Source organism: Bradysia coprophila, unplaced genomic scaffold (assembly GCF_014529535.1).
Source record: "Bradysia coprophila strain Holo2 unplaced genomic scaffold, BU_Bcop_v1 contig_732, whole genome shotgun sequence".
NCBI classification, from domain to species: domain Eukaryota; kingdom Metazoa; phylum Arthropoda; class Insecta; order Diptera; family Sciaridae; genus Bradysia; species Bradysia coprophila.
This window is the reverse complement of record NW_023503972.1, coordinates 2,838,114-2,851,991: the sequence shown is the minus strand read 5'-3', so window position 1 is coordinate 2,851,991 and position 13,878 is coordinate 2,838,114. Positions and strand designations below refer to the sequence as shown.

The 13,878-nt window shown below is 38.0% G+C and overlaps 2 protein-coding genes across 5 annotated transcripts in view; both read left to right on the top strand.

Annotated features, from left to right (window-relative positions):
- LOC119084021 overlaps positions 1 to 13,878 on the top strand; it is a 125,691-nt gene that overhangs the window by 77,207 nt on the left and 34,606 nt on the right. For 3 of the 4 annotated variants that reach the window (XM_037193840.1, XM_037193837.1, XM_037193838.1), the window contains 8 exons: positions 7,039 to 7,276; positions 7,480 to 8,313; positions 8,390 to 8,503; positions 8,594 to 8,719; positions 8,790 to 9,070; positions 9,148 to 9,722; positions 9,786 to 10,182; positions 11,391 to 11,464. In XM_037193840.1, the coding sequence (XP_037049735.1) occupies positions 7,039 to 7,276; positions 7,480 to 8,313; positions 8,390 to 8,503; positions 8,594 to 8,719; positions 8,790 to 9,070; positions 9,148 to 9,722; positions 9,786 to 10,182; positions 11,391 to 11,464 (2,639 nt within the window). Of the gene's footprint in view, positions 1 to 6,863; positions 6,947 to 7,038; positions 7,277 to 7,479; positions 8,314 to 8,389; positions 8,504 to 8,593; positions 8,720 to 8,789; positions 9,071 to 9,147; positions 9,723 to 9,785; positions 10,183 to 11,390; positions 11,465 to 13,878 lie in introns of those variants that run through there. The other variant, XM_037193839.1, reaches the window with a different exon arrangement.
- On the top strand, positions 782 to 5,859 carry LOC119084048. Its single transcript, XM_037193884.1, has 3 exons — positions 782 to 1,083; positions 4,878 to 5,604; positions 5,679 to 5,859. Exons 2-3 carry the CDS (start codon positions 4,884 to 4,886, stop codon positions 5,834 to 5,836), a joined length of 879 nt encoding a protein of 292 aa, XP_037049779.1. The 5' UTR covers positions 782 to 1,083; positions 4,878 to 4,883; the 3' UTR covers positions 5,837 to 5,859.

Here is a 13,878-nt window from a genome sequence, read left to right as displayed (position 1 = left end):
GAGGATTTCATTGATATGTACGCTAATTCCAATAGGAGACTACAAAATCCATCCATTCATGCTAAACCCTAAGCCATACGATAATCGCTTTACGGTTTTATTTTTTAATTAAAAGCTCAGTAAATCGCATTGGTGATAACAACAAAAATCGATTTTCTATTTTAAGGACTATCTTCCCTCCACAACTGTGTTTCCATACCTCATTGCACAATTTTATCAATGGTAATTCCCTTTCCGCAAACCTCGCATTATTACCCCGTTTCCAGTTGATGCATTTTTTAATATGTATCGGAAAGGTGAACGGTAAACCTAAAATTTTTCATTTTTATTATATAAAGTGAACATGTCGCAGCCCTTTCATACGTGTATACATTTTCCATATATACGTTCGAGCTTCTCACAAAAATTTCCTGTATAAATCACCCTCATAAATATGGTAAATGATGCACCTGTACCATGCACTTTAATTTCCTAACCATCAGAAACGAACAAACAACCGCGCATTCATATATAGGTACCCATTATATACATAATGTACACATCATATTACTGAAGAAACCCCACGAGTTCACGTTTCCAGTGCCTATTATAGCTCCTACAACGCACTAAGCCACTGCAAACATTTACCTACATCATTCTCGTTGCCATGGGGTGGAGTCTGGCAGCCATACTCATTTTTCATCGTCATCATCATCATCATTACATAGCAACGTGTACGCTAGAATGAAATGGCAAATAACCGGTCTGGTATAACCTAATCGCTCGTAAACGTAATCCACATCGCGGTATTTGTGTAGTATGTTGCCAAAGCACAGAGTTTCAGTTCTCGTTTCGATACGGCTTGAGTTCAAATTTCGAGAATAAGAAATTCTTTTTTTGCTGATTTACACATCTATTGAAATTGAACGTTGTGTGGGTAAATGTTTTATCGTTGAGTGGCTATGAATTGGTGAGCTGGGTTTATACAATCGCATTTTCTAACGGAGTTTTTTCGGCGGTATACGTTAAAGCCGATTTTCTCGAGAATTTCTCACTGGAACAGCGTGCACATTTCAGCCATTTCAAAGTCGGAATCATTGGAACGTAAGTCTGGAATCAATTCAAAAATTGGAATGTTTGGAGTGTGCATATTATGTGTTTGTGTCCGTTGTATGAGTAGAACATTTTGTATAAGAATTCTTTTATGTTTCGCTCTCGCCACACTTAATGTGAATTTTCTCTGCTGGTACTCTTAATTCATTACGACACAGCATATTTCATGTATAATATACATTGTATATATATGTGCGATGACAAACCCAAATGTAATTAAATTACATTTTTGATGTGATTTATTCGGATCTCTGTTATTGTTGTGTACATTTTGTTCTGAAAGTTGTATAGGTCGAGGTAGGCTTTACATATATGCAATGCATACCATACCCATATACTCTGACTATTGCATCTATGACTTCTACTAAATTTTGTAGTTATACTTGTAGATGCTCTGAATTCCAAACTTAATATTAAAATTCGTTATATTGTGTCTATACCGGCATGAATGGTCGCACGAGCTTTTTTTCAGAAATAATTAATACTTTGTTAGGTCACTCTCCAAACTGAAAGTCAAGATGATTGATATATTCGGAGAGTTTAGGATAAATTAGAATGATTGTCATTAATAGAGACTCGCTGATTGAAGCGCCACTTCATATACGGGTCTCACAAAACAGAACAATAAATCTTTAAGGCCTCTAATTATGTGTATCGATTATATGTTTAAACAATTTGGCGTTCGTACTTGTTTGACCTTTTTTTTATGTATTCACTTGGAATCACTTAGACATGTGATGTTATTTTTAATTGAACACCGACAAGACAACAGTATATAATGTAAACGGCATATAAGTGTCGGAGATTTATACCGCATGTGCACATACATATTTCTACAAAATGACTGCGGGTGATATGTGAGTGATGACAGCAACTTGTTATGTGTGAGCTGTAAGCAACGAATTAGCCAGGAATGTTTTATAAATTCGTGTATGTGCACATTACTGAAATACATAATAAAACACCCAATTAAAAAGAGGTGAGACACAATTATGTAGGTAGAATGTGCATATGATCACACAATGTATGTATATCGTACATTCTGTACATATTGCGCTACATCAAAGAATTGCAATTTATGTTTCACGTTGAATTGACTTTGATATTGGTTTCCATGTATATTGCCTTTGTGAACAAAATTAATTAGCAATTTACACGACCGTATCGGTTTGGTGGATGCATTGTTGCACGAGTGTGGTTATTGATGCGAAAAGAACGGCTCATAGTTATCAAATCAATGCTGCTGATTGACAGTTCTGTCTACAGATGTGGTCTAATTGGCTTCAATATTACAACTGGTTGATTCGAATCTGAATTAATTAAATTATGATGGAGCAATGATTCCTATTGCTTCAACTAAATTTAGCGAAACTGTAGTCGACGATTTTTAGACATGAAAAAAATATTGAAAGACATTTCCTGCCGTTTCGTGCAAGCAATATTGTCGAAATAAATAACTATTTTACTCTTGCTGTACCCCATTCCCTTCTTAGCTGTTTTCCATTCGGATCAACTTAATGTTATTTTCAACGAAACGAAATCAATTAAATTCGACTGTAGGTATAGCTGAAGCGTACGAACGAAACTTATTGCCGTTTCCTACGCTTATATTCAATAGCATATTGAAAATCGTTAAGACCGGAATTTCACCCAAACTTGAACCATAACAGTAAAAATCAGATGTTCCGCATAAAATACTAATGAAGCGATCGCATACCCCCTCGAACATAACTTATCGAATAAATTTTCCGCCGTTCATTCAACGCAGTTGGTGTTGATTGACCTTGAAAAATGTTTCCGATTTACATTTTGTTCCCCGTTGTACATTTATAAATGGATTTTCTCGCAGCCCTTTGTCGTTATCGTGTCGTTAATTACAGCTCCGTATTCCGTAAATTCGACAATTCACTCTGTGCCGTTCTTTCAACTGTTTCAACTGCCTTGAAACGATGGTAATTAAATGTCTCTGCGAAAATTTGCTATATTTTCCCTCCATACACCAACTGATAAAAATTCTATTTCACTGTTCATCAGCAGATGAGTCGGTAACAAACCCTATTTTTGTGCGTTGCTATCACTTTTCTCAACATGCCAAAATGAACTTTGCCTTTGCCAACCCATATTTTTTTCGGGTTACAATAAAGAAATATATCTCCTATCGACATGATACCGACATGTATGCTTACATGCGTGTATTGTGTGTCTGTGTATAATTTAATGAAGCCATTCAGAGTGAAAAATTTATGAAAATATTTTATTAAAAGACGAAATGCACACCCCGGCAAAAGTCTTTCAATTTTACGCGAGTAATGGCATGCGGGATGTATCCATCCGTACATTATCATCTGTATGAAATCTGTATTCTGAATGGGTTCATTTAAGTTCTCTTAGATCTGATAGTACAAAGGCAATGATTTATGTGAAGTAAAAGCAGTAAATAAGAACAGCATTCACAATTCACATAAGTGAAAATTTTTGCACTGGTTGGATTGAGTGGAGTAGGCAAAATGTTCACACGATTTCCATTCTACTGTTTTTTTGTTGTTGTTAGTATGTTACACAACTCGCCGGCAATATATGCAAGGCGGGGTTTATGTTTAAATAAAGGCAACGTAGTATCATCTTGCCGTTGCGAACGCGAGCGTATTATGCAAACTGTTCCCACCAGTTTCCAAATTACTCTGATTTTACGCAATAGAAGAATTACATTATTCCGATGACACCTGTTAGACACTTATGAAGTACTAGGTTTCTAACTTTGACACATACTATTGAACCTATTGAGGAAATCGAGACCACAGTTACTAGAAAACATATGGCTGTGTAGAAAGAGAGCCAATTGGGTGAAGTGTACGGAGTTGAGACTCGATAACAGGTTATCCAAAAAAATCGCCGTTCCGTTTTCGGAAGTGAATTGTTCAAAGATGATTGCTGTAACCGTTTCTCGGTGTAATCAGTACATCTGTTACTTCTTTTAATACAAAATCTTTTTCAATTTCTTACATAAAAGAGCAGAGGTTGGAGCTCAGTCTAAATTTCTTTTTATGAACTGATTAGCAGGATGTTGTTTACTCGTTTTAATATTTAATATTTGGTGGTTCGTTCGAGTGTGACACAACAAAATTTTCTCTTCTTAACACAAAACGACAAAACCGTACTGGATCCTCGACTGGATCTCTCAGTGTCATTTCATTTATTCCACCTTACAAGGGACCTGTACACTATATTTAGTGTATGAATTATTAAATTTGTAACTTTATATTATAACGAGAGTTGTTTCATAACAACCACTTTGTTTCTATTTCCATACTATACGGCTGATTTAACTTTAAAGGAACACACTTAACCGACAGAACATCAGAACGTAATATCTTCGAAATTTAGCTTTAAGTTGATTATGAAAGTATACGTTCCGTGCTCGCATAACCTATTTTGTTTGTTAAATGATTTATATTGAAATTTATGTTTCGTCGTACCATATTTGGTAAGGATTTAATGTCGAGGAAAGAGACTTTCGGGAATAATTAGCTCGAGTGCGAAATATATTTTCCATGTTTGTGATAAGTACAAGGGAAAATGTAATTTGTCGACTGGTCGGTGCGGACACATTCATTAAAGATGGAGGAGAATTTGTCCGTGCTTAACGGGAAAAACGTCAGTATAGAAAATTGAAGCACCAGCAAAGGTTTCACCCTCTTATAGTTAGTCAAAATGTTTGTTTGTGTGTATGAATGAGACATGAAAACGAAAATGCTTTTGCCAACGAAAAACTTCGTATATTCTAGACCAACATGCCAAAAACAGCGAAACGATCCAAACTCAAAGCTGGAGAAATAACCTACGAGTCTCTATTCGCTCAGGAAATGAAGACTGACCAACCGAATGACACAAACAAATCCGATTTATCTCAGTGCACGAAAACTGACTGCAAAATTCTCGATATTATCGCAGTGTCGGGTCAGAACAATCGACAAACGATGCCGATAACCCAGCCGATACTTGCACCGTTATGGCATGAACCGTCCAACGATGACGCCACGGAGAAGACAATGTATTATGTACGTGGCACCGATGTGGATCTGAATAAATTGGACGAAACTGGTTTGGCGGGCGGTAGTGACACCGAACCACAGATAGTGTACAAAGTTGTGCCGAACACACATGCGCATGTCATTCGATATGTGATGGCTGAGGATGACGAACCAATTAACGAGAATGAAATCCTCGAACTAGTCGACATATCCAAAGATCGAAGGAGGGTGGTTCGATGCAAGACTGGCGATAGCATATCTCCTGCAACCATCAAAACGGAGAAGCCTGAACAGAGTAAATCAACAAGTCCGTTAAAGGAAAATACAGATTTGAAAGACAAATGCCGGGTACTTGAGTTAAAATGTAAATGGTCCGATCAGAAGATGGCCGAAATGCAGGCAGAAATGAAGAAGCTGAAACAAGAGATGATGGAAATCCGGCAAAGTCAGAATCCCGCACCGATGCTTGTACAAAAACAGGGTAAGACGATGACAACTGACCAATTTCGTTCCATTTTGAACGCAATACTCAAATGAAAAATAATTAAAATCTAGGTCCGAAAAAGGTAGCGGAACAGATCAAAATAATCGAAAATCGTCAAATCAAAGAGGAAGCGGCCTGGGAGGAGGATGATGCTGAATATTTGGATGTGATGATGCTCGACGAGGAATTTGTTGATGATGAGGAGGACGACAGTCACAATGATTATTGAAAAAATGAATAAAAATCAAAATCTATTTTTTAAGAAAGTTTTTTATTTTGACGCCAGGACATTGAGTGGTAGCGACGACAAGTCGTTTTAATGGGTTGGGTTTTATTTTAAGCAAACAATCTCTCGAAATAAGCTAAGAGAAAACCTACACCTGACACCCGATCAGAAAGAAAACTCTTTCTTCGTGCAGAACGGTATGACACAGACTTTGGAAACAACGATCTATGTTTAAAACTGGATGTAGCCCTCTGGACGAAAATGATCACATTAGAAGAATAAGTCAAGTGAGCTTGAAGTCACACTTAGAAATAAGAGAAGACAAATTGAAAACTCAATTTGTTTGTCATTCATGTTTGTCATGGACAGCGAACGCCGCTTCAGTTAATTGTCTCTACTTGCAGCGATCTATTTTTTGTGAACTCACTGATATGACATTTAATTGATATCTACCGGAGTTACCAAGGAAAGAACCGCAAGACTTCGCTCTTGTTGGAATTTTCGATTTTCTTCCGGAGCAGAGGTTAACCGTTTTTCTACACGAAACAAAAACAGGTCACACAATCTTTCAAAAGAAATGCGATTTTTCGGAGAAAAAATTTCTATTTTCTCACCTGTCAAAACAAGATAGGAGAAGAAAGACATTTTCTGTAGGCGGTTGCGAATTGATGTTACTCCCTTTTACTTGTCACTATCATTTTGTTTGAAGCGAAATTGACTAAAATTTCAAGCAAAATTATTTCAGAATCGTTTTTACCGTTAATTCGGTTTGAATTGTCACTACTGCTTCATAAAACAATGTTTTTGGATGATGTACTGACAAGTCGAACCGATTTTTAATTAATAAATTATTTGTTGAGCCTAAAATCAGTTAGCAGTATCGATCGTCATTTTTTCCAGAACTAATGCTAGCTCAAAAAATTGGCGCCGACATTTCAATAATGAATTATTGGCAACGGCAGCTCAAACTTTTAGAAAAATATTGACGTTTCTAATGGCTGAAATCGATTCAATATGTAAAGTCAATGACTGTGTGAACACCGTGAACACTAATTTTGTTTATTTTAATTTTTGACTACAAACCACATTACTACCATTAATTACAATGCCAAGGTCAACACCATTTAAACAGAACGGATTCGACCGATTCGAGTCAAGTGTAATGAAATTATGATTAATCGAAAATGTTTTACTGTTATTTGCAGGCCGGTCGACACTCCACAATCGTACAATAAAGGCGGTACCCAACCTTCACAAACATCGCGTTCAGCTGCAAGTCCATTGTCTCCACCACGGCCAGGAGGTGCTGCAACAACGTACGCTCCATTCTCATCCGGAGTGCCGGCACGCGAAGCTCCCGCTAGATATGTCCAGCAAAGTGCGTACAGTACGATACCCTTTAGAGAAAATCCCTATGCACGTGTACCTCAGGTTCCACAACAGGTAAATACATGAATGGATTATGATTAATATGCCCGTGTTGAGAGGTTAGGTGGTCGATTAGGAGAAAGTTTTGACAACAAGCATCGCTTTGTTGACAATAAAACGTTGCAATTTCGACGTGAACTTTGGCCACCACTTCCATCCGGCGCCATATTTTTTGTGGGGACAAAACACTCAAATACATTTTATTGTTCGTTGAACAGGTGGACTATATGCGTGCAGCACCATCGGTACCAAATAGTTTATCAGTATCTGTGGGACAATCCAGTGCGATGGAAACAGCAACGCCACCACGACCGCGAATATCTCTTCTGCCACACGCAACCGAATACTTGCCGCCTCGATATATAGCACCGCCTGATCCTGGAGGACAACCTGCCTTTAAGAAAATTCGTCTCGGCGATCCGTCAACGAATGCAACCCCACCAACTTTACTTAATGTCGACACTCGTGATCCACCGTCGACTGGGGCTTACCATCCGCAAGTGGAGGCAATATCACCAACACTTCCCATAAACGATCCAGCCGAGGAGTTCCGGACGACCAAGGATGAACTACTGCAGCAAATTTCGAAGGTCGATCTGGAGATTGTTAAGGCTGAGAAGGCAATCACTAATTTGAAAAAGAAAGAAGTGTCACTGGAGGAGACAACGGCAAAGCCGGCTGCTGTTGAAGAAAATCAAGAGGTGCAACCTAAGCACCGCAGCTTAGCACAGAAAATTTATGCAGATAATCGGAAGAAAGCTCTTGAAGCCCATCGAATTCTGTCGGCATTGGGTCCACCGGTTGAATTGCCACTGTACAATCAACCGTCTGACGTGGATGTGTGCAAAGAAATTATTCAACAGCATCAGGCGTTTAAGTCGAGATTGTTAATGCATTTGAGAAAAATTAAGGCTGAACGGGCAGCTAAAAATACAGCGCTGGCCGAGAAATATACTCAACTGTCCCAGGACTGGTTGAGGAGAGTGGAAAAAATCGAATCTAGTGCTAAACGAAAGGCGAAAGAAGCCAAAAATAGGGAATTTTTTGAAAAGGTAAAATCACACACGAATTCATACGACGCACGAATGCCTAACTAACTGACCGGATTTTTTGTTTATTCCCACTCAGGTCTTTCCGGAACTTCGAAAGCAACGGGAAGATAAGGAGAGATTCAATCGAGTGGGTTCTAGGATAAAGTCGGAAGCTGATCTCGAAGAAATCATGGACGGTTTACAAGAACAGGTGAGTGTGATGAAGACGCTCGATTCAGTACGTCATTCACAGCTAAGTGTGTGACCATATAGAATAAATGTTTTCTCGTTTAAATTTTAGGCAATGGAAGATAAGAAAATGAGATCATACGCTGTGATACCGCCACTGATGCTGGATGCAGCGCAAAGGAGGTGTGTTTTCTATAACGAAAATGGGGCATTACAGGATATGGAGGCCGATTTTAAGGTAAAAAGTCTTAAATTTGTTACTCGTACTGAATTGGTTGAATGTGAACCCGTTGTACCATTTTTTGTAGGAGCGGAAAAATTTAAATGTTTGGACGGCTGGTGAAAAGGAAGTATTTAAAGAAAAGTTCTTGCAACATCCGAAAAATTTTGGCGCCATTTCTGCTAGTCTAGACCGCAAAAGTGCACAGGACTGTGTACGATATTACTACCTCAGCAAAAAAACTGAAAATTTTAAACAATTACTGCGAAAGTCCAGACAACGAACGAGAAGTTCGCGTAATCCACAGAAGTCCAATCAATCACAATCACAGTGCATTGTTGACGCTCTAACCACTGGCGTCACGACTAGGTAAGTTTTTCAAAATTCAGATAATTTCGAATTTCAAGCCATCATTAACCCCGTTGCCTTTCCCCAATTCTCCGTAGACTTCAACGTGAACAACAACAAAAGACTGGCGGACGAGATCGTGCCGCAAACTCAACCACATCATCAGCAACATCGACCACTATAACAACCAACAATTCAGTAAATTCCAATTCATCAACATCACCGCCAGTACAACTCACTGCAACCACAACTGGCCAATCGTTACCCTTTTCATCCAGTTCAATATGTACACCTGCATCCGTACCGACAACTTCATCTGATAATTCGAATTCCCTTGATACGACAACAACAATAACCACAATAGGAGCGGCAGCAACTGTTAACTCAACGACAACCAATCCGCTCAGCACGGACACATCGCCGGAGCTCAGCACGAAACCATCAATATGCAATGTACCGCATGTAGATACAAAATTAACCGAAGAAAACCTAGCAAATGATACGCAACCATCGCCAATGGATGTGTGCGCAGATGCAGTACAGTCAGTCAGTGCTACAACCACAACCGGTAGTGTAACATCGACGATAGCATCGACAACATCCAAATTATCGGTGCCGACATCAACGCCGACAGTAACAACCGCCACATCCAGTTCGTTAGCAAGTGAGAAAGGTGATTTTCTGTTTGCATTTCCAGTGTCTGGGTCTTTGTCATCAATTTCTCTTTCTTTTTTAGAACAAATTCCCTTAACCAATGCATCGACAACACCGCCACTCGTTACACCAGCTACAATTCCGTCAGCTGACGTTGCAACAACTACAACAACAACATCAAGCATTGCAACAATATCGGCACCGTCAAATCAATCGACCAGCAAACAACCACCGGTTAGCACGACATTTGTAAATGTGACGATAACAAACACACCGAACGGCGTCAAAACGGAAATTGTGACATCGCTGGCAAAATCGTCAACCGGTGGCATTCTGGTTAATTCGGATGGCTTAGGGAAGGAACTGATAAAAGACGAATTTATTAAGGCTGTGGATGGGGGTGGATCGTCGTCGTCGTCGATTTTGAACGCAACGAATTTCAATGAAATTCATGAAGATGTTAAGGAAGAGGTGACGAGGTATGTTTAGTGAAATGAGTTAATTTTCACATAGAATTAAGACAAACAAGTTCTGGGGTTGCAATTAGTGGTTCCATTCCCTCTCCCGACAAAACTCTGATGACCGACCATCAAGTCAACGATTTCTTCGTAGCCCATATTCTAGTTCCGAAAGCACGGTAACCTGGTTGTACTTTCTTGAGTTTGTATTATGTAATTCCGATGAGGGACATGTAATGTCCAGAGAAGTGTTGGCTGTACCTCACCTAAAAACACAATTTAAGCGCCACGCATAAGCCAACATTTATGCTCCTCTTGCGTCTGCCATACTTTGGTCCTTTTGAATAATACTCTTCGGTGTCCTGAGTGCCAGACAGACCTAAATCATCTCTGGATTTCATTGCAGCCGTTTCAGACATAAACCTAAAAACAAGTGTTAGTATCGGGGCAGTTGTCGTTCCTTCTGCAACGATCCCATCAAAACCACTTAATTTTCGAAACAGCTGCTTCGAGGGCTGTACCGGAATGAATGTGTTATTGTGACCAACTGATGTGTGATTCACATTTCCCTATGTAACGCACTATGGCATACCATCAGTGAACATTCCGAAAGTTTTGGAAATCCAGTTCAACTTTACGTTCTCGATGAAGTTTTTTTTTCGCAAACTCACTACACCCCCATGCATTGCAAATATATACAAATCAGCCGAGAATATTTGCATTTGAATTTCATGAGCAAATTTATGTTCCGTTTTCACCAAACTGACAAGAAGTTAGTCGACTTTTCAATTTCAATTACACCGAACGCTTTCCACTGTGCAATTGCATTAGAAAGTATTCGGTGTTCCTTCGACGCTTTACATTTTGGATTTTCCATAAATTCCATCAAATCGTTCAATTTAATTGATTTCCTCGAATATCTCATCTAGCTAGGCGGAAGAATCCATTTGAAAGATTAAATTAATTTAAAAACACAAAAAAGAATTTCCATAATTCACCCGCCGCTGATTTGTTCGATGGTTTTGTTTGTTCGTATTCATCCATTCGTTTCGATTGATTTCGTTATATTATTTGTTCAATAGCAGCGCGAATAGAAGTGATCTATTTTGTAGATTGATTCTCTGCAAACCAAACGAAATTACAGTTTGCACATCAGATTTTAATTTCCCATTCATTTGTCTGAATCGTTGAATTAATTTCCCTTTTTTCTCCAATTTTTTTTTCTTCAGTGAAACGAAAAAACGACGAAAAGATCCGTCAGAATCAACAACCGAAGAGGACAATGGTGCGCCTGAATGTAAAGGTAAGCAAAAGAATTTGTTTTCTCTTCAAATAAATCAGTGAACTTCGAGATAAATTTGATTTTAGATCTTCGTTATTATTTTACGAACTTATTGGTTTATAATACTCTCACATTTGTGTAACTGAAATCCTGTGAGTTAAGGGGTGGTATTTGTTGATAACAATGTAAACTGTCACTAATGGCATGAAATCCGAAATCTATCATCTATTAATCTGTAAAGGCTTCTGGAATAAACAACAAGCTCTCTTACTTATGCAGTCAAAAACATGTTCAGAAAATTGAAGTAAAAGATTCGAAACCAATTTTGTGAAAAAACCTTAGATCAATTGAAGTAGTTGAATAGATTCGAGTTGTGTGGAGGCCGTGGAGGACTCTTCAAGTAGATGCAGAAACTCAAATCTGTGACCCTCTGTTTCCTACTCCCAAGCTCCTTCTGGCAGTGGACCCTACCGGTTCTTAAAAGAAGTCGTTAAGGCGCTTTCCATCCAAAGATGGCAAATCCTCATCACTAAGTTTTTAATACCAGAAGTTGTTAATCCTAAGGCCGGTGTATAGAGGACAATTAAGAATGAGTTTCAAATGTGGACTCAAATTCTATTTGAATTTCAATCTGCTTATGCTTATACACAAATGAAGTAGTAGATCCGATAGTAAAAGTTTTCGCATGTGAAACGTTAAAGTCTTACTGACAAAAGGAAAGTTTCACATGTGTTCAGAAATCTAAGACTCTCTCTTAAATCTTATATTGGAGCTTCATTACCATAGGACATGTAAAATACTTGACTGCCGAGTATTAGCGTTTTTTCGGGTTATGATTCGGAAGCCAGTTTTATTTTGCACATTTGTATAACTCTACTATCACCAGCACTTTTCTTTGCGTGTGAAGTGAAGTTCTAAGCAAAATGAGAGTTCAGCACACTACTGCCATTGAATCACAAGTTCAATAAAACCTCCTCACTGCCTTAAAAATACAACAAATGAAGTTGTCAAGAATATTCTGTTTGATCTTTTGAGCTTTTTATTTTCACTCGGGTATTAAGATGTATGCTTTGGCAACATTTATAATGAAAAGTGGCGGGTAGGCAATTGTATGATGGCAAAGTGGATGTAAATTTCATGGTTGTTAATCGGTATCAGTGCTATCCCGTTGAATATGGCTCTGTTAGCATAGCATACGTGGTAACCAAATGAACTATATGGATAATTGAAAATGATTGGCTGACAACCATCGCGGGCTTATTTTATGAAAAAAAAAAGTTTTCTGAAAATTAATTAGCGCACTCGCATCGTTACAAGGCGGTTGAATAATCCAATTCCACCTGAACGAACATCCATCTGTTCAGAGCCTTGATTCCGATTATTGTTATAGGAGAAACATAGACCATTTCGGTCTATTTTGCACCCCTCATGAGATTCATGCAAAAAAAATCATTTAATGGGAAAACTTAGCCAAAAAGTGGAATTTGTTCAATTGTCACTTTCGTTGCACGTTGAATTAACTCCACTACGTTATAATCGCTAAAAACCAATTATCATTTCTGTGAACGAATTTTAAATTTCTTGTCCATTCCAATTGTTGTCCCGGATATATTTTGTTTTGTTTTTTTGTGACAAAACTGCAAAATCGCTGTATTACATCTATAGATTTGTGTGTGTTGTGTACACATCAATTTTATGAGTCAAATTATAAATCCATTGCAGAATGTAAAATCATATTGTGAGTTGGATTAAAATTTCCATTTTAAAATTAAATCTGATAATGTTTGAACTCCCCCCGGTGATGCTGACAATGCTAACAATAAAATGCAGTTAACTTTTTTCGTATGCTGTTTTTTTTTTGGTACGAAAATAAATTTGATTTGTTGAATATTTTATTTTAATAATAAAAATTGCGACATGGATTTTAATTAAACCGGGCACCAGGCATTTCGTTTTTTTTTTGTTATGTAAAAAACGGGGAATATTGGCAAACAGTATCATATTACCACAATATAGTAAATGGAACGATTAAGGTTGTGATTGACTTTATAAAAATCTATTCCTGAGACTGATGAATTTGACAGAAAACCATTGGAAAATTCCAAAAGATTCTCAATTTTAAATCTAGCTTATACAACCTAATCCAACTCTTAATTCTTAGATTCTTCCGTCGTCATATTTAAAGACTCATCAAGAAGGTTAGAAGAGTATTTTGTTTAAGGACCTGTCCACGTCCACTTTTAGAAGGAAAGTGGTATCTGGCGTAGTTTGACACACCATTAAAAAGGTATACCTGTATAAATGAAAATGGTGGACAAGACGAGACAGGGTCTAAAAAACCAGAAAAACAGTTCTCGTCATTTACGGGCAGTTTCTAAATCTTATCAAAACTACTCAGAATGGTCCCTTTTAACAGTGACTTGCACTCAAAAGCC

What these genes read in the sequence shown, in the direction of transcription:
- LOC119084048 (XM_037193884.1), top strand. Translation starts at nt 4,884, where the DNA reads ATGCCAAAAACAGCGAAACGATCCAAACTCAAAGCTGGAGAAATAACC. An exon ending in GATGCTTGTACAAAAACAGG is followed by an intron (nt 5,605 to 5,678) that starts GTAAGACGATGA and finishes ATTAAAATCTAG; the next exon opens with GTCCGAAAAAGGTAGCGGAA.